At 33.4% G+C, this 20,465-nt stretch overlaps 1 protein-coding gene across 1 annotated transcript in view; it reads right to left on the bottom strand.

Moving 5' to 3' along the window:
- The window catches only part of LOC129947811 (uncharacterized), a 44,232-nt gene that overhangs the window by 558 nt on the left and 23,209 nt on the right, over positions 1 to 20,465 (bottom strand). Inside the window, exons 2-6 of the mRNA XM_056058510.1 lie at positions 11,193 to 11,547; positions 7,840 to 7,954; positions 3,602 to 3,824; positions 3,354 to 3,531; positions 3,110 to 3,246 (exon numbers count right to left, since the gene is read on the bottom strand). Of these exons, the coding sequence (XP_055914485.1) occupies positions 3,110 to 3,246; positions 3,354 to 3,531; positions 3,602 to 3,824; positions 7,840 to 7,954; positions 11,193 to 11,547 (1,008 nt within the window). The remainder of the gene's footprint in view (positions 1 to 3,109; positions 3,247 to 3,353; positions 3,532 to 3,601; positions 3,825 to 7,839; positions 7,955 to 11,192; positions 11,548 to 20,465) is intronic.

The following is a 20,465-nucleotide window of genomic DNA, read 5'->3' as shown; positions in this document are numbered from 1 at the left end:
ATTAATGATCATAATATGGGAGTGTCAGAGTAAGATTGGAATTATAGCTCATGGGATCGCATATATGAGTACCTATATTGTAACGGGTTATCCATTTTGCGGTTTCAAAAGTATAGGTCTGGAATTCGAAACCTGTCAAACTAAGTTGTTAAACTAATTGTTTTTTCAGTTAGTCTGACATTAACTAAAATGAATCGCTTAACTATAGTATAACGCATAAAAATTGTTAAAAACTACTAAAAAACTTGTGATTCTGCCACAGTCACATATCGTGCTTTTAGAGGAGATCATGGTTAACATGACCCCTCCCTTGGGAGACAATTTGCTTGTTTTTTCGTAGGAACTCCCTTCCCTTCAATTCAAAACTAATCGTATTGCGTTAATGGATATGAACCCCATTATATTTTGAACTATTTATTTTTGTATAGGAAAACAAAATTTGTATTTTACTGAAAGGCTGGACCAAGAACATGATATGAAACGGATATTCAGCCCTATTCCAAAATCGCAGCACAAATTTATCAACTTTTGACCAATTAACGATCCAGGAGGGGGGGATGCTCGTATAGGCCATAAAGTTAATACAGTTGAGTTGTATGAAGTATGAGTAAAGATTTCATCTAAAGATTTTTTAGTAATTTAACGAAATTCACAAAACATTGGTTTGCTATAAAAAACAACTAACATTTTTGTTTTGAACTATTTTTATAAAATATTTTTTACGAAAAAGAGCAAATATTTAGGTTCTTAAGAAGAAACCGTCAATTTTATATTAAGTTGCCTTTAAATTCGTAAAACAAGCCTTCAGTTTTATTTATACATTTTTTCGACACACATAAATATCGAACATTGAAGTGATTTTTACTTGCGACATACAGGAACTATATAGTAAGTTTCGCATTGCTACAAAATTTCGAACTAGAGCTTTTAATGAAATGGTACATGAGTCAAAAAGAGTGGGTACCCCGATTCCGTCCGCCTGTCTGTCCTGGCCCCCACAGTCCAAACAATTGTGTTGATTGAAATTAAGGTTTTCAGCCGATTAGAGTAAGGCATTTTTTTTCGTTTTATTTATCGAAAAATAACAGCAGTCCCGTACAATAATTTTTGTTAAAACATGTGATTTTTTTAAACTTACTCTAAATTTTTTGTTCTTAATTTGGCTTCTTTCTACAAGAAAATTATATTTTGGTATTGCTCTAGAAGGGTACCCCTCATTAAATATTTATTTTGTTTTGAAGTTATCTCAAGAACTAATGGATCGATTTCAATTACCTTCTCTTTCTGAGCAAGCTCTTCTCGATGATCAAATAATCAAATTGAGGTCGATTTTTTATGATCAAAAATGTATTTTTTTTAAAATATTAATTTTGTTTACAAAACTCGATATCGCAGAAGGGGATCAACATTTTTTAACGAAATTTAAATGTAAAATTTATATTTATAAGCACTTTATTTAGTGCTTAACAAAAATATTTTTAAGACAAAATTTAAAATTAATTCCGAAAAAAAATAAGTTAATACAGATTTAAAATTAATATTGCAGAAATATTTTTAAGTCTTAAAATATAGAAAATGTTTTAAAATAGACTTTTTGAAACAAATTATGAAGTTTAAAATTGGTTTTCTGTTGAATACAAAAGATCTTAAAAGATTTAACAAAAATTAAACAAATTTACTTTTGAAGTGAGTTTGCTTTGGATGCTCTGGAACTGAGATATAATGACGAATTTCAATTATATAAATGTCCCAAAAACAGCAAAAGTAACACTTCTGTTAAATTAATGGCTCATTGAAAAACATAATGAACGTTTTATATCTATGTATTGATATTGATTTGAATTGCAAGGGATTCTGAAACTATTAATTTGTGAGTGACACACAAATGTTTCTTCCCTACTTATTTGCTTACTGCTCACCTCAATTTTTTTTTAATTTAATTTTGTAGAGAAATTATGTACTTTAATGCACCTATTTCCTTAAATTCGAGAAGAAAGTTTTACTTTTTATAATTTTTAAGTTTGGTTGACTACTTTAAGACAAAAATGTGAATAAGCAGAGTGATAGCGATAGTAATTATAGACTCCCCAATATTGAGTTCGAAAAAATTATGATAAAAAAGCCCGAAAATTCTTTACATCAAATCCTCTCTCATTTTCGGGATTTTTGAATTTTTTTAGCGCTCTTCGCATTAATAGAAATGGAAACAAGTAAAGTATATTTCATTTTTGGAAAAAAAGCTACGTTTCAAAAACAATTTCCTACATCTCTGCGTGCATCCTCAAACTTTTGGCTTTACCTCTCAAATATGGCATATTTAGAAAAATGTTGGAATCATGAATTGCTTTCATATGTAGGGAGCCATCCAAATTAAATAGTTAGAACATACCTTGCTGTACAACAGTGTTCTAAAATAATTTGATATGATGCACATTATTTCACGTTATTTCAATTTTGTTAGCCTCCTTCACAAAACATTAAAGTGTGTGACCCCCACTGATTAAAAGCCTGGATCCGCCTTTGGGTGCATGGCGGTTTTTCGAGCAGAATTTCTGACTCGGTGGGTATGTTAATAAACAAAATTATCGTATTTGGGGTTCTGAGAATCCTTAAGTAATTGAAGAGAGGATATAACATACGCAAAAAGTCACTGATGGGTCCGGAGTTGTGATCGGACCTTACGAACATGACGTTGAAACGACTATTACCGTCAATTCGGAGCGTTGTGGTCATATGATAACCTATTTTTTGCCTTCTATTGAAGAATACGACTTGGAGGACTTTGATATGTGGCTTCAAAAAGACGGTGCCATATACCACACAACTCAACCGAATATGGCTATATCTCTCGTTTTGGCGATATCAATTGGCCACCAAAACCCAACATTCTTCAAGTTATGGCTAAGATACCAGCGGTCGAAAATTACCTCGAAAGAATCGAGGCTTACAGCAAATGATGTAGTGCTTCACACATAATGCCAACATAATTTATAATAAAAAAGAAGTATCATGAAAAAAATATTTTGTGTTTTATTAACGTTTACTTTTGAAACCGGAAAATGGATAACCCTGTATTTTAATCATTTAGATTGCATACAATTTTGATTACCTTTTAGTATATGAACTATAATAGTATAGTCCTGGGAATCACTAATTGAACACGTGTAGTTACCGGAATCTTGTTTGTTTACTCTTGCAATAGAAAGAGTAGAATTAGCACCATCTTCCATCAGATCTGTTCTCACGCTGGAATTAAGTTTAAAAAATGGAAGTATTTGTAAAACTTATTTTTATATTAAGTTTAGATGTTTAACAATTAATTAAGCCCTTTACTTTTTGCTACAGCAACTCACCTCACTCCTCCTCTTGTTGTATCGTAGTTTAAAATTTGATCACCGTGTCGCCAAAAAACTACGGAGGAAGTCATCACAACATTTCGCACAGTACAAGACAACTGCAGAGTTGAATCGATCTCATAATATTTTTCCTGCAACGGAATACTGTATTCGTCCACAATGACAACTTTCGGTGCTGTTAATAAGATAGTAATAAATCTAATTTAATAATTTATAAGATACAATTAATTATTCACAAAATTTACCATTAACACTTAAATGAATCTGTATGACTCTGGGCGGATGCGTCGAAATTTGACATTCATATGTGGCTTCGTCCTCTTTTTTTGCATTTGTTATCTTTAATCTCCAATTGTTTGGATACTGAAATTCCATGGTATATCTTTTGTCACCTGTATACGTATGTAAGCCAACAGTCAGCAATTCGAGAGCGTCTTCTCCCATAGAGTTTCTTCGCACCCAAGAGACCTACAGATTTTACAAATGATTTTTTAAACATTAGGGTTAGACAGATTTTCAATATTTTAAAAACTGGTGTCATAACTAAACTCCACTTTGTTTAATTATCGAAAAAAACTCTTTAGTTTTTCGAGGCTGGTCGAATAATGTACCTATGTGAGAAACCGTATACGGATTTCTACTTCTAACTTTGATTTCAAGAAATAAAAGGATCATGAATGAAAATGAATTTGTTGTAATTTTTCATGGTTTTGTATGTATGTCTAGTGACTACGTAGTGAGAGACATGTCTATTTTGGCATCCCTAAATGCGCTGCTCCATTTAGGTTGGAAACAACTTAACATAAATGTTCTATGTCAAAAAAGGGTTTAGACAAGGTAATGCGTTGTCATGCGATTTCTTTAACAGCGATAGAAAATGGAACGACACACAAGCTGTACGGGCTGTACAGCGATATAGACTTATGAGTCGGTTATAGCTTTCAGTAAAATCCATCAGTAAAATTTGAAACAGGGGAAATCTGAAATATTTTACTGATGAGCGTTTATAGCAATCAATAAAATTACGTCATTAAATGTTGTTTTCTTTCGATCATAATATCGATCTTCGCGCCTCAGACAATTTTTTTACTGTTGCAGTACAAAATTGGAACACCACCAGTAAAACGAAATGGAATTTTTTGGCTTTTGGCAGTCAGCTGTTCAAATGAAATTTCTTCATTAAAAAATTTAAAATAGAGTTATAAATTAGATACAACTTTAAATGCATTGTTTCTTTTTGAAAAAAAATTACTTGAATATAGGATTCAACTTATTACATCAATCTTTTGCTAGAAATAGATCTGTAACACCTAAAAACAAAAATTTTGCTGATATAACCGGCCTCTTAGCCAGAAGGATTAAAGTCTAATGACTGAGATGACTGGGTCACGTAGAGCGTATGGAAACCAATTCTCCGGCCTGGAAAGTCTCCGAATATATCCAAAAGGACAGCACAGTACAGGAAGACCGAAGTGGAAAGCAGCCCTGTAGAGAGGGTGGGGGAAAGGGGGGACGTTCAACCACAGGGATTTTCTAGGGGCCCGTAAAATTGAAAGCAATGAGGAGTTTTTTTTTGTCAATATACTTTACGTATGTATATTCATCATCAACATATTATGTACCTAGTACCACTTATTTTTAGGGGCCCGAAAACTTAAAATCATTCATGCTTTAGTAAACAGGGGCCCGAGTTTGCATGTTATCTAAAGCTCTATCAGTCACAAACTTGCCGATCTGGGCCCCTAATTGTAATTGGCGTACATTTTTGTAAATATTTAATGAAAAATTGGTCCACTTTGAAAAAAAAATGGTAAATATGTGGGGGCCGGAATTTCGCTCGATGGCTCTGTTGGAAAGTGTCCCCACCCAACATGGAGTGCAAAACTGAAGCCATTTAGCTAAAGACCGAGCTAGATGAATAAGTTTGTTGGGTGAGACCTTAGATCTGTAGCGCTATCTTTAGTACGTAAGTAAGTATGCGATTTGGAGATGCATTCATATATTGTTCAGGTTAAAGCTAAAAGGGTTAGACACATTTTTGTACTTTGTACTTTACCCAAAAAGCTTTTTATTTACTCAAATCGTGAAAATAAAAGGATGACCGATCAAGGCCACGCGAAATTAAATTAAATTAAAAAACACGTAATATCAGTTTGAGTTTTGAAAAACTCTAACAGCATAACTTTTCGTTGCTCGTTAAGAAGAGTTTTTTTTTCTAGTTTAATTCGTTTAAGATGCCTCGCATTTTAGTAACTCCTAAAACTGTTTAGAGTAGTACCAGTGGCATGGTGGTTTGTGCGCCACTTAATTTATTATTTATTTTTAAAACTGTTTAGAGACTTGAATTTACTCCAATGTTTTGTTATATTTTTGTCCCAAGATAACAAGAATCAGACACACACTAAAAAATTGCTCGTTTTCAAGCTGCTGTTTTTGCAGTTCTTCCTTCCTGTATGGTGTAACATAACGATTCTTTATTTTTTAAGTAAGATTAAAATCCATTAAGAGTTTGGAAAATTTTATCAACTGCTTCATCACGTATGTTTTGGTGTGTAATCAAATCGATTTTAGCTTTTGAAACACAACTAAGACATGTAGATCATCTAGCCATTGGTCTTTAAGTGTTATATCAGAAATTAAATTTCAATTAAAACATTTAAATCGTTGATTTAAACTATCTTGAAAATCGCTCAACGATTAAATTTTCGTTCTACCTATTCAGTTGAATCAAAAACAAAAACTTCATCCTTACGTATGAAATACTTTACAAGACCCGCAGTTTTATTTTCATATATTTTTCTAAACATCTTAAGGAAGCAATATGAATCGAAAGATATTACAAAAACCCTCAATAGCTTTTAGGAAAAAATTTTAAAAACATTTTCGAAAATGTTTGTGCGTATTTAGTTGAAGCGCAGTGTATATAGAATAATTATATGCTGAACAATTTTTTATTGTTGAGTTTTTTGAGGTGGTTGTGAAACTTCAAAATCAGTGTCCACTAATTTTGTAGGCGAAATGTATAAACTACGTCAGAGGAGATATTTAAACTCATTTTGTATTTGAATTTAGCCAATCAGAATGACTTGGCTACATAATTACTAGCTAAATAAATGTCCCCAATGAAAATGTCTAATTTTCATATAAATTCCAATCTCGATTTGGATAGGTTCTTCTGGATATGTGAATTCTTAATGGCCTTGCACATGAGAGCGAACAACGAATGAACGAATAGACGAACAAACGTGATTTAACACATTTCAAAAACACATTTAAGTTATAAGAAACCAATTGGCACTAATGTTAGGATAATAAAATTTGCATTTTGCTCTTTAAAATAAGAAAAATTTGTTAAAACAATTTTCTAGTAACGAATTGCTCTGAGGTTGCTACGAATTATCAAACTCTATTCGCGTTCCACATACCATCCACACTGCAACGAATAAATTGTTCGCACGCAAAATAACCTCAAAATTATACCACTCTTGTTTTGTTTTTGTGTGAAAGATCATGGCTGAGTAAAATATGGAGAAAAGGGTAATTCAATTCGTGGCTCTCTGCGATAGAAATAAAGCTCATGTGCAAGAAAAGTCAAAGTACGCGTACAACCACAGTTCGCAGTTCGTACGTAGCTCATGTGCAAGATGCCTTAGTTACTTAATTGAACGAGTTGGATACCTAGTTTGAGATATCTGGCTAAAAATTAAAACAACTTTCAGCTGTTCACAAAAAGCAGACAAACATTTAGATTTCGAGTTCCAAAAATTGTTGTAAAATTATATTAATGGATAAGTTATTATTATAATTCACTGGATTTTTACGAAAAAAAAAACATAACATTCAAACAGATTTTGGGATTCCTTCAAATTCAACCATATTATGTTAAAACAGCAGTTCTCTTATCCCATACACATACAGAAAAAACTTACAAAAAGATATACGGATTTCCTAACTGTCTGAGATTGAACGCAGCCAATGAATTCATTCAAAACTTTTATAACTACCTTTGAAGCGTTTATTTTAATTTTAATTAATGTTTAATTTTATTTTCATAAAACCATTAAATTAAAAAAAAACACAAAAAGGCTTTGATCTAAAGGTACAGAAACTTTTCACAGTCATTTTACTTGTCTTTCGTTGTTTTAACGATATTTATGCAACTATTCACCATTTTATCCTAGACCGCAGTTTCAGACGTACCGAGATTCTTTTTATAACCACACATTAAGAATGTGAAATGCTTTACCCAACTCCGTTTTACCTTTAAGACTTACATATATTCACCGGTATCTTATCTTTCCCTATTTTTCTAACGCTCGCAACATGTCTATATTTTAAACATTTTAAGGGTAGAAATAAACAATACAATTTAGTGTGTTCAAATTATAAAAAAGTAGGATACAAAAATGGACAAGTGCAAAATTAGTCTATACAATTATGATCGTGGACAAAATAGAATTTAAAAATTGTAATTAAAACTTACAGTTTTGTCTTGAAGCAAGGAAATTCGACAGTTTAGAAAGACACTCGCTCCAGCTTGAACTGTTATATTTGTGGGGTTTCCTTCTTTTGGTATATCTTCAAAATGCGGCCCGTATCTATAATTAAAGAAAAAAAAACTAAAATGAATACAAAAATATTACATACGCCGAAGTTGTATTGTCTTAATTAATCTTATTTTTCATAGGTAAACTCAAATCAAAAATTGATTTTTTTTGTGGCGCTTGGAACACGATTGAATTTATATTGTTTTAATGTAACTTCGTGTATATTATGTTAAATTGTTTAATATAGCTGTCAAATTTATCTTTTTGGATTAACAAAAACTTAACCTTGAGGATCCCTATGGCTACAATTTGTATGTCCATGATCTGAAAAAGGATGATCTTATTTTGACAAGGCATCACAGCCGCATATCAGCTGTTATGGCGTGGGGAGCCTTAACATACTATGGAAAATTGACTTAAAGCTTTTGTCCTCAATAATGAACGGGAACTACTATGAATAGTTGCTGGATTGGTCATTTCCAAATATAAAAAACATTTTTAGACCTCTGACTTGAATTTTCCACAAAGACAATGCCACATTTCACACCTCGAGGGTGTTCGATATAATCAGAAGACTTTTGCCGTGACCATCATACTCTCTAGACTTAAACATAATTAAAAAACGTTTGGTCATGGCTTACTCGTTAAGTTTATGAATGTGACGGACAGGGAAAAAAATCTGCTTTGTAATCCAAACTTCTCGACCATCCAATACAATAGGGGAAATAATGAAAAATTAGGGAATACAAAAATTCATTCAGAAGCGTAGACAGTCAAAAGCGGTATGTGCCCAATGAGATCCAAAACTTAGTCAAGGTCTAAGCAATGGCGGATCCATGGCGGTCATGAGCCTGAGAGATTATTTGTTTGTTTTTTTTTTTTTTTTTTCGAAGAAATTCCCTTTAATTCAAAACTAATCGTATTGCGTTGATGGACATGACCCCCATTATATTTTGAATTATTAATTTTTTGTATATGAAAACAAAATTTGTATTTTACTTTTTTAAACTTTGTTGCTAAAAGTACTACTTTTAACTGAAGAGTGGACCAAGAACATAATATGAATCGGATATTCAGCCTGTTTCAAAAACACAGCACAAATTCATCAACTTTTGAGCAATGGACGGTCGAGGGAGGGGGGTGGTTATATGAGCTATAAAACTTATACAGTCAAGTTGTATTAGTAAAGATTTCATTTAAAGATTTGTTAGTAATTTAACGATGTTCACCAAAAAGCGGCTTGCTGTTAAAAACAATTAAAATTTGTATTTTCACTCAATTGAGAATTTGAAAAAAACTGTAAGTAGTCATGCTTTAAATTATTATTTCCATAAAATTTGTTTCTAAGGAAAAGAGAATATATGCAGAGCCTGAAGAAACCTTAAATAAGAAATCGCTAATAAAAAAATATTTGATTTTTTTTAAAACAATTTCTTAATTTTGTATTGGCTTATTTTAATTTGGCTTCTTTCTACAAGAAAAACATATTTTGGTATTGCTCCAGAAGCGTACCCCTCATAAAACCTTAATTTTTTTAAGGTTTCTCAAGAACTAATGGACCAATTTCAATAATATTCTTATTCTGTGCAAGCTAAGAAAAAATGATCAAATTGATGATGATTTTTGATGATCAAAAATATCTTTTTTTATTAAAAAAAAAAATTAAATATTATTACAAAACAAGATAACGAAATTTAAATGTAAAATTTTTTATTTAGTGCTTACCAAAAATGTTTTTAAGCCAAAATTTAGAATGATGTTCGAAAAAAATAAGTTACATTTTTAAATCTTAAAATATAGGAAATATTTTTTGGAAGACATTAACAAGTTCTAGCGACCCTGTCGTGCATTTTATTGCTTTCAAAATTGATTTTCTGGTGAATACAAAAGCTCTTAAAAAAATAGTTTGCTTTCGATGCTCTAAAGCTGAGATTTAAACACGAATTCCAATTATATAAAGCAAAAGTGACACTTTTGTTAAACTAATTGGTAATTGAAAAACATAATAAACGTTTCAATCTCTTGAGATTTAAGTAAAAAGAGATTTTGAAACATATAATTTGTGAGTGCCACACAAACGTTTCATCCCAACTTATTTGTTTACCTTAATTTGTTTTAATTTAATTTTTTAGACAAATTATGTACTTTAATGCACCTACAAATATCCTCAAATTCTAGCACCAAGAATTTTTTTCTCTACAATTTTAAACTTCAGTTGACTCCTTTAAGGTCAGAATAAAAGTAAGCAAACTGGTTGCGATAATAATAATAGACTACCGAACATTGAGTCCGAAAATAATGCGTCAAAAAAAGCATGACAGTTCTTCATACTAGATCGTCTCTCTTGAATTTTTGTAGCGCCTTCTCGAATTTAGGGAAATGGAAACAAGAAAAGCATATTTTATTTTTCGAAAAAAACTACGTTTCACAACAATTTTTCACATTTCTGCGTGAAATTCACCAAAAACTCTCTTAGCTTAGTTTTAGCTCTTAAATATGAAATATTTAAAAAAATGTTCTAATCTTGGAATGCTTTCATATGTAGGGAGTCATTCAAATTAAATAGTTAGACCATACCTTGCTAGACAACAGTGTTCTAAAATAATTTGATAACTAATGTTGTCACAAGGTAGTACTCGTGGCACTGTCATGCAAGGGGTCTGGGTTCAATCCCTGCTTGTGCCACCTTAATTTAAAAAAAAAATAATTTTCGCGGGTACTGCCTCTTGCGAGGAATTGACAATTCCTTCAAGAGTAATTCTTGTCATGAAAAAGTACTTTCTCAAATCAGCCGTTCGGATTCGGCCTAAAATTGTAGGTCCCTTACATTTCTGACAACAGTACTCGCACACACGAATTGTTGCGAGTTGTAAGTCACTACGCCCTGGTTCACAACGGACTGTTGCGCCAACCAATTTATTTATTTAATGTTGTAACAATTGAAATCTTGAAATGTAAGTTTAAGATACACATTATGTTATTTAAATTTGTTTAGCCTCCTTTACAAAACAAATAAGGCGTTGCAATTGGGTAACTCATTCAAACATGTTCAAAACTATACAGCTCTCTACCTTAGAATAGTAAATAAATCATGCTCTCTTTAAATTTTCAGTTTAGTAAGATTTCAAACACTTATGTACCCAAACCAATGTCTTTGATAAAAGTGAGCGTTTGCTCAAATGATCTGTGTTTGAATCCAACCCAAAATAATAATGAAATAAAGAGTTATATTAATTTAATTGTGCCCTGAAACTTAGTATTATGGCGAGCCATGCAATTTCTGTATTACCTCTGATCATGATGGTGATGTTTATTTGCTGTGGAGAACATATCGAAAATATAATTCAGCATGGGGGCATCGGTCTTTTGAAACTTCGGAAGGGTCAGTTTGTTTTCGTTTTTCGATATTGCAGGTTTTATTGTTGAGATGTTAGTTGTTGGAAAACTTGGGGAAGTAGTTGATATTCTATTTTTTGAGATCAGATCCATGGAATTATTTAACATCGCTTCTTTTGAATTGTTGAAAACCGGTGATGCAGTTGATTTAATGCTAATTATGTCTGTAACCATTGGTTGGCTGTTCATTAGTTTTGTGGAATTATCTTCTTTGTCAAAATACGTTATCATATTTAAAGTACTTGAATCTGGAAATAAAAACAAAGATTTTACTGTACAAATTTGGATTTTTGTTTAAAAATATATGCACATAAAAAGTAGACAAAATTGGAACACATTGTTATGTTTAAAATAGAATTATTTCAATGCTGGAAATTTCAAACTTTTGCATTCGTCACTAAAAAATTTAATATTATATTATAAAAGTTTTCCTTATGTATATCAAGTTTTAATTTCCTAATAAAAAAATGAGTATTTTAAAGAATTCAATGGATGATAACTTCATTGTAAAGAGACAGACATTACGAAATAAGAACAGTATCAGCCTTTTGCCTTCTCTTCAAGCAAGATTAATATGTTGCAACATCAATTTTTCATTTATGTATTTTGGCTTTATTATAGTAGGAGTTATATGGAGATGGACTATGTGGAGGGCTATGCTGCATACACTAGAGGTGGTTTAAATCCATGTCATCGTTTTCAGTAAGAACAAATTCGGCTTACATTACTCTGGAAAGCCCATTGTAACAACTCTTATTCCGCTGGTGTTGTTGCAGGGCCCTATTAAAGTGATATGGTTTGCAAAGTAAAGAATATTAATTTGAAGAGTGTGGATTCAATATGTGTTGATTTGGAAATTCAAGGTTCATCTTTCACTTTTGTTGGTGTTTATATGTAGTTTTTTTTTGTCTGAGTTTTCTGAATTTTTAAAGAGCACTAGGTCAAAAAATATGGCACTTTTAGGTGATTTTAATATAAACATCTTATCTGAATCTTCAGATGCTGAAAATTATATTTAAATCATGTCTTCGTTTGGATTTAATCCTTTTCTAGCTCATGCTTAGACTATATCCTTATACGCTTGCATAGAAAAAACAAAATAGGGTTTGAATCATCGGTGCATGATTTGAAATTAACTGATCATTTTCTGACTAACCTTCAACTTGATAATAAAATACAAAAGCAAACTAGTGTTTTTTTTTTAAAATATTAATTATTCTGCATTGCTTTCTGCCTTAACTTTTGACTTTGAAGTATATGCTTCAAGTGATCCATCTATAGCATTTGATCTAATTTTGAATAAGTTACAGGCACATATTTCAAATTGCACCGTAACTCCTGATAGAAAATCTAACAAATTTATTTATTTATAAATCTTAAGATTTGGATATCCTTTCCATCATTAAATAAAATAAAAAAGGAAAACCGTCTCCGAATATCTGTTTTAAAGCATCCTAACAATTCGAGACTTAAGAATTTTTATCGAAAATTGTGCTGCTATTTGAAAAATGAAATAGCTAAGGGCAGAGATTATTATTATGCTCATAAACTTTCTGAAAACGTTGGAAATATTAAAAAGAAATGGAAACTAGTAAATGAAATTTTGAATCGTAATTCATTACATAAATTAGTTATAAGTAGCAAGACTTATATTCATGCTTTTTAATTTAAAGGGAATTTTTCCCGAAAGTTTCTTCCTGACTTATCATGCACCTAACTGTTTTGGGTTTCAAGTCTGTTCACCTATGAATTGTCCAGGGGAGTCATTCCGTAATTTCCGAAACGATAGTCGTCAAAACGATTATCATTAACGATATCGTCAATAATTTGCTTAACGTAACTTTATCACTATCGTCTCGTTCAATCGTTTTCAGTATAAGTTCGTTGAGTATATTATACTATGACTGAAATGTCAAAATGAACTCAACGATAGATAATTCTTGTTCAATAACTTGAAAATGTTATTAAACTTGGTTTTTATCTTTGGTAAAATTTAAAAATTTGCAAAAAATTCATTTTTAATAAACATGCCAACTATTTTGTGATGTTTATTGTTATTGTCACTTTTTGTGTTTTCATTTGTTGCCGCCGAAGATAAAACTATAATATCAAAATCTTTGTTCAATGTCTGATGTTTTTGTAAATTAGGTGCAGTAATAAACCCAATTTTGTCCAAGGGAAGGAAGTGAAGACTCCATTTTATCCACAGGGAATATAACTTGGCTTCAAAAATATTTATTGTTTCCAAAGCTAATTTGTATTAGTGCTTTGTGCAAGAGCGATACTTAAATCGTTGCCTGTCGAATATACCAATGTTCATCCGCCCCAAAGTTTCAATAGTTACAGCAAATTTTAATATTGAAGGTGTATACATTATGTATGTTGAACGATAACCGCCTGGCAAATTTATTGTTTATAATATCATATAGTCCTTTTTTGCAATTCCAAAACTACAATTGTAATATTTAAAAACAATTAAGAGAGATTACTAATGTTTTGTATATAAAAAAATGCTTACATATCAGTTAGAATAGATAGAAGGTCCCATTCATCTCTTAATTTTCTTCGTAACCTAATCCATTGTATTCTTTTGAGTTTTTAATTCCATTTTGTAACAAAGCTAAACTACACGGACACTTTTTTACTTCAATTTGCTTAGCTATCAATAGAAATTAATAGCAGACGATACCTATTTAGCTATCGTGCAAACGCTATCGTTTTGACGATATCACTTTGACGATTATCGTCTTCGTCGAAACGCTATCTTCTAACGATTATCGTTTTACGGAATGACCCCCCAGGTTTTCACTGTTGTGATGGTTGCTTCGATATGGAACGTGTTGATCACTTTAAATACCTGGGAGTTTTACTCGATAAGAAGCTTAGTTGGGTTGAACATACGAACAATTTAAAACTTTACCTCAATAAAGTTGTAAGACAGATCTACCACCTAAGTCTATATTGCCCTCAAAAATCTTAAAACTTGTGTATTATGGCTTAGTACAATCTAAAATTCAATTTGGTATTTGTTGTTGGGGTGGAACTCTTTCCTGTAAAATTCCACCTTTGCTCATTAGTCAAAAACACTCGATTTGTATTATATCTAAATATCAAAACGGCGCACTACAACGCTAATTGGATCTCAGGCTAGGTTGCCTTGAGATCGCCATCTCTATCATTATATCTAATGTGCCTCATATGACTCAAAGTTTCGATCTGTTCTCTAACCTCGGTATTTTTCCTTTAAAACATTTGTACTTTAATAATATATTTTAAAATCATTTTTTTTAAAGTAAAGGTTATAATAATGTGAGAGCTCTAGAGATAGCTAGTTTGAGCACTAATTTACGTCGTTTTGTGAATGTTCCTAGAATTTTTAAATCCCACTTTAGCAATTTTTATACGGTTGAATTCAGATGTGTGAGAAACGAATCAAAGTTTTTAGCCTCAATTAAACGTTGGCTTTTTACTTTTGATCATTCTGAAATAGATTTTATTCTTAATCCATTGATTTGATTTATCTTATATTTATATTTATATTTATATTTATATTTATATTTATATTTATATTTATATTTATATTTATATTTATATTTATATTTATATTTATATTTAAATTAAGGATTCTCTGATGGAGGATCCTAAAAAAAACGCGGACGCCGGCCCCTGAGGGGCCAGCCCAACCGTCCGACTTACTATTGAAATGAAAGTCTAGTCTATTTTCGTTTCACGATTAAATTAATTAATGTTTATTGTTCACAAGCTAAAATTGAACTAACTGTAACTTAACTAATACCCTAAAATTACACCTAACGGCGCGCTGTTCACATACGATGGTGATTTGCATGGTCAGCGACCATGCTCGTGCATTAAACCCGTTACTTGACACCCGCCAATCATATTGACCTCCATGCGCCGTTACTCGATACCCACCAATCGTGGGAACTTATGATTTTCCGTTATGATTTGCTTAGCTGGCAAATCATGATCGGCTCGTGTTGGCGCAAGGTGTTAACTCCTCCCCCTTCGAAAATCTACGTCCCGTAGATCAATATTTTAAGATGAGATGCTAGGGGTAGGCATCACCGGTGGTGGTAGTATTTGAATCTTCGGTAAGTCAATCTTCCTGTGCAGCTTACGCCATATTATCAATACAACGATTCCCAGTATCAGGAGGATCGTCGCATCCGTAGTAGTATAGGTGTTTAACCGGTATGATAGGCCACTCAGGATCTTGATGTTCTTCATGCTCATGTCGTGAAGGTATTCTATGTCGACTTTGTTTTCCATCATCGAGGTGTTGGTTAACACCGGTGGAAGCGCTTGAAGTGAAGTTGTTGTTAGGCTAACAAATGTTCTGTTATTTAGTCGAATTGATTCATTGTAGAGCTGGATCAGATATGTACCGGAGAGGTCCTTCGATATGTTCTTGCTAACTAAGTTTCCTTGGAAGTTTGTTACGAATATCGTGTCTTCTTTGATCAGTTCCGTAATCGTGGCTGTATTGGTACGAATCGCACAGTTAGCGTGCCCCCCTTTAAGCAACCGAACTACGCATCCATCTTCATCCAATTTTTCTAAAGAACTCTCATCACAAGTCGTCATGTTACCCATACTAAGGCAGTTGGATATTATCCCATAGGTATCTTCGTGGTTTGCTAAAATCCTGGAATAGGGTAGGTCAACTTGCTTCCCTCCGAGAATTGATGCTCTGGTCAGTAGCAAATTATACTCAGTCCTGCTGACTTTAGGCATAGAGAGTACATACAGTAGGATGGAATCGTTGGTATAGACTGATGGTTTGCCAAATTGTAAGGCCTCTACCACGTTTGCATATGGAAGGGTCTCAACTTCGCTGATGAGCCTGTTAACCTCTTCATGATCCAAGAGGTTGGTGTTTACGATTCCGCTTCTCGCCATCTGGCAGGCACGAACAATTTCGTTTACATCCTCTTTGACGACTAACAATTCGTCCATAATGCTTTGCTCGTGGATAGCCCTATTAGACGATGACGTTTGGATTGCGGTACTGTTAATAACCTGATTAATCTTTTGGGTGATCTCCTCTGTTATTCTAAGGATTCTCTCGTTAACCTTGTATTGATGATTATTGTTTTCGACTATGTCCTTCTCGTTTCTAAGCACTTCATCCCAATCTGCTGCGTCTGGGTTACCGGCCAACCACTTCCATGCAGAACCAATCCAATTGATCGACCTTTGCCTTCTATGGATGTTACCCTTGAGCATGTCTATTCGTTCGTGTAGCTGGGTAAGGTGATGACGTGCGACGATTTTCTTTTCAGGCTGTTTGATTACAGCTTGGACAGCTAAAGCCATTTTGTTGAGCAGATCCTCAAATTTATCTAGCCGGATCATATGCACTAATTTGAAGTGTCCATCGATAATCCACCCTGGTCCTTCTTTTATTGTTACCATTGGGGACTGGTACTCGAAGATAGTGAAACCTTGCACGGCCGTTAGAGACAATAAGCTATATAGTATTTTAAATTTGTTACAATGGTTAAATATAAATGTGATATAAGATTAAATGTAACTTGAGAAAATAGGTAAAGTATATGTGTATATATCTATATGTTAATAAAAAATAAAATAAAAATTATAATTTTAATTAAGAAAATTTATACATTCTGGAAAGAAAAATGGTTATTATTTAATACATATATTAGTTTAGTTTATGCGTGGTGCCATTGCCCCTTTTTTTTTTTTTTTTTTTTTACAATTTAATCGCATGTATTTTTCATCAGTAAATAGATTTTTCTTATATATTTTGCACATATACAATTATACAATTTTTGTATTTACTTCCGCATTTGTGGTATGCATGTGATTTCTATATTGATTTTTCACATTAAATATTTCATTATTCTATATTGTTTCGTATCTGTTTTATGTTTACATTACATGAGATTGCATTAGGCAAGTAAGTATGTAGGTATGTGCATTTTTTCTTGGTGCGTGCTTTTCTGTGCAGGTGTGTGTTTCATAATTATATGTTTTTTAATTGAGATTTGTGAATTTTTCTACCTGTGTCTGTGATAATGGTGACCTTGTTATCTTTGGCTACCACTTCCTTCCGATACAGTGGCTTATGTTTACCCTGAATCTTTTTGAAGGATGTGTACACTATGTCACCTTTTTTGAACTTTTTCGGGATAGATTTTTTCTTATTATGCCATTGGTTTTTGATTTTTTGATTTTTTTCTATCTTCTCTCTAAGCTCCTGATTTACCTTTATTCTATAATTGGACATTTTCTGATAATTAACCCTGGAACTCCTGTTAAAAAATGCGTCAGAAGGTTTTCTTCCAGTGACAGAGTGAATCGTATTATTGTATCGATCCACAGATATATGTATCAACTCCCTTAGTTTGAGTTCTTTATACTCAGCTCTTAAACATCGAAAAATTTCTAAAATTGTTGAATGAAATCTTTCAACTTGGCCGTTAACCTCGCTTCGATTAACGGGTGTTTGGTACATTTTTATATCGAGCATTTTAATAAAGTTAATCAATATAGGGCTGAGAAAACTTTTCTCATTGTCTGTAACTAGTATCTTTGGGACGGTAAAATAGTGAAGTAATTTCATCACTTTGTCCCTTAGATATAGAGAGGATTTGTTTTTAATGTGGAATAATTTGCCAAACTTGGAAAACTTGTCGATACAAGATATAAATTTTTCACCCTGGATTTCCATAATATCCATGTGCAATATTTCACAAGGATAAGAGGGAATAGGAGTAGGCTGAAGCATTGGAGTAGCCGGATGTCGATCGTACTTATTGGTAAGGCAAATGTCACAGGACTTTATATAGCGTGTTACTAAGTTATTCATTTTTGGGAAGTAGTACTTTTCAAGGAGTTGTTCCTTGTTCTCTCGAGCATTTCTATGTGCTCGCCTATGCTCCTTACTAATGAGTTCCCACACTCTATTCTCGTCCGTGACATCTTCCACCATTCTTTGTGTCAGCCTTATCTTATATCCTGAAAACGTTTCCAAGTAGACCTTCTGAAGCAGTTCCATACAGAGTTCTGGAATTTTTATACCGTTAACTATATTGGGTCTTAGTTTGGCCTTGAGGACGGCTGTTAGGGCAACGTTATCTAAGTATGAGGTTGAAAAGTAGTGTCTTGTGTAACCGGGATGTGGTTCCTCCATTGAATCAACCTTGTTATCCGAAACCTTGATAATTATTTGGTTTCGAAAAACATTCAAAGGCGCTTCAACATGAGGAATCAGATCTGTCGAGTCCTGCTCTGCACTGTGCACTGTTTCGTTGGCTGATTCAGTGGAAGCTGCTTCGTCATTGGAAGGTTCCGTGGAAGAGACATGCTCCAAGGCTGTATCAGTTTGGGAACTGTTGTCATCTATTAAAGATTGTTTTTCAGAGGCAGTTTCCGTTAATGAATCACTATGTAACGTATTCACTTGGCATTCCGTGTCAACTTTAGCTGAGACGGCTGAGTGTTCGTTATTAATTTTAAGTCTAGAGAGTGCATCCGCTACGACATTAGATTTACCGGGCGTGTAAATCAGTTCGCAATTGTATTCTTCAATCCTCGACTTCCAACGCTTCAATTTCGCATTGTAGTTGCGGTTACCTAGGGCGTAAGTCAGCGGTTGATGGTCGGTGAATATTCGGATTTTTTTCGCTCCGTAAAGATAAGACCTGAGGTTGTCTAAGGCCCAGACTATCGCCAACATTTCCTTCTCGTTCGTGGCGTAATTTTCTTCACTACCACTCAAAGACCTTGAAATGAAGGCAATGGGTCTTTCCTTGCCTGTTTCACCTTGCGACAAAACTGCACCAATTGCTATATTTGAAGCGTCCGTCGTGAGGATGAATGGCTTATTAAAGTCGGGGAATGCCAGGACTTCGGCAGAGGTAAGGAGTACTTTTAAATTATTGAAAGATTTTAGCGCACACTCATCTAATTTAATTGGGATTTTCCTTGACTGGTTGGCTTTAACTTGGGCATTTTCTCCCCTAGTTAAGTTAGTCAAGGGCTTGGCGATCTTGGCATAGTCACGAATAAATTTCCTATAGTAGGAAGTAAGCCCGAGGAATGATTTTAGTTCCTTAAGGTTAGTAGGAGGCTGTATGTTCTGGATTGCCTCGATTTTCGTATTATCTGGTCGTACACCATCAGCAGTTATGACGTATCCAAGGAATTCTACAGTTGTATCCATAAAGTGGGTTTTTTCAAGGTTGACTTTCAAGTGCGCTTCACTAAGTCTTTTCAAAACCATGTCAAGATTTTCTAAGTGCTTTTCCTCATTCTCACTGAAAACGATTATATCGTCGATATAAACGTAACATATTTTCCCTATGAATGGCTTGAGCACATCGTCAATTGTGCGTTGAAAAATAGCTGGAGCGTTTTTGAGCCCGAATGGCAGCCTCAAAAACTCGTATTTGCCATTCATAGTGGAAAAAGCTGTTTTAGGAACATCCGAGGGTTTCATGGGAATTTGGTGAAATCCCGAGGTCAAGTCTAGGGTTGTGAAGTATCGGGCGTTCCCTAGGCTAGCAAGAGTGGCATTTATATCCGGTATTGGATATGCATCAGAAATTGTCACGCTGTTAAGTCTTTTGTAGTCGATGACCATTCTGAATTGCTTCTCGCCATTCGCCTTAGGTTTTTTGGGCACAACCCAAATTGGTGAATTATAAGGACTTCTGGAAGGCCTTATTATCCCTTCGTCTAGAAGTTTATTTATTTCTTCCTCAACAACTTCTCTTAAGGATGACGGGTACGGATAGCTCTTTGTATATATAGGCTCATCTGTATTTGTTTTGATTTCGGCCTGAATGGAAGTATCGATTACTTCGTTAATATTGATCGGCCCGAAAAGCGATTCGTGTTTCCTAATCAATTTTTCCAATCCCTGTCTAATGTCGTGGGGAAGATCCTCATTAAGCACAACGTTCACCTGTCGTGATATCTTTGCTTTGAGCGGAATCTCTATATTGGGTTTTATCGTTAGAAGGTTGTTTTTTCTATCAATGACAGCCTCCAATTCTTTGAGGGTGTCATCCCCAATGATTCCATCGAAAGAATCGAGTCCAGGTAGTACAAAGAATTTAACAGGAGTATCATTGCCAACCTTAGAGAAAAATCTTCCCTCGACATAATTGGAAATTTT

Source organism: Eupeodes corollae, chromosome 2, assembly GCF_945859685.1.
Source record: "Eupeodes corollae chromosome 2, idEupCoro1.1, whole genome shotgun sequence".
NCBI lineage: Eukaryota > Metazoa > Arthropoda > Insecta > Diptera > Syrphidae > Eupeodes > Eupeodes corollae.
The sequence above is the reverse complement of the archived record's forward strand: the minus strand, read 5'-3'. Positions and strand labels throughout refer to the sequence as shown.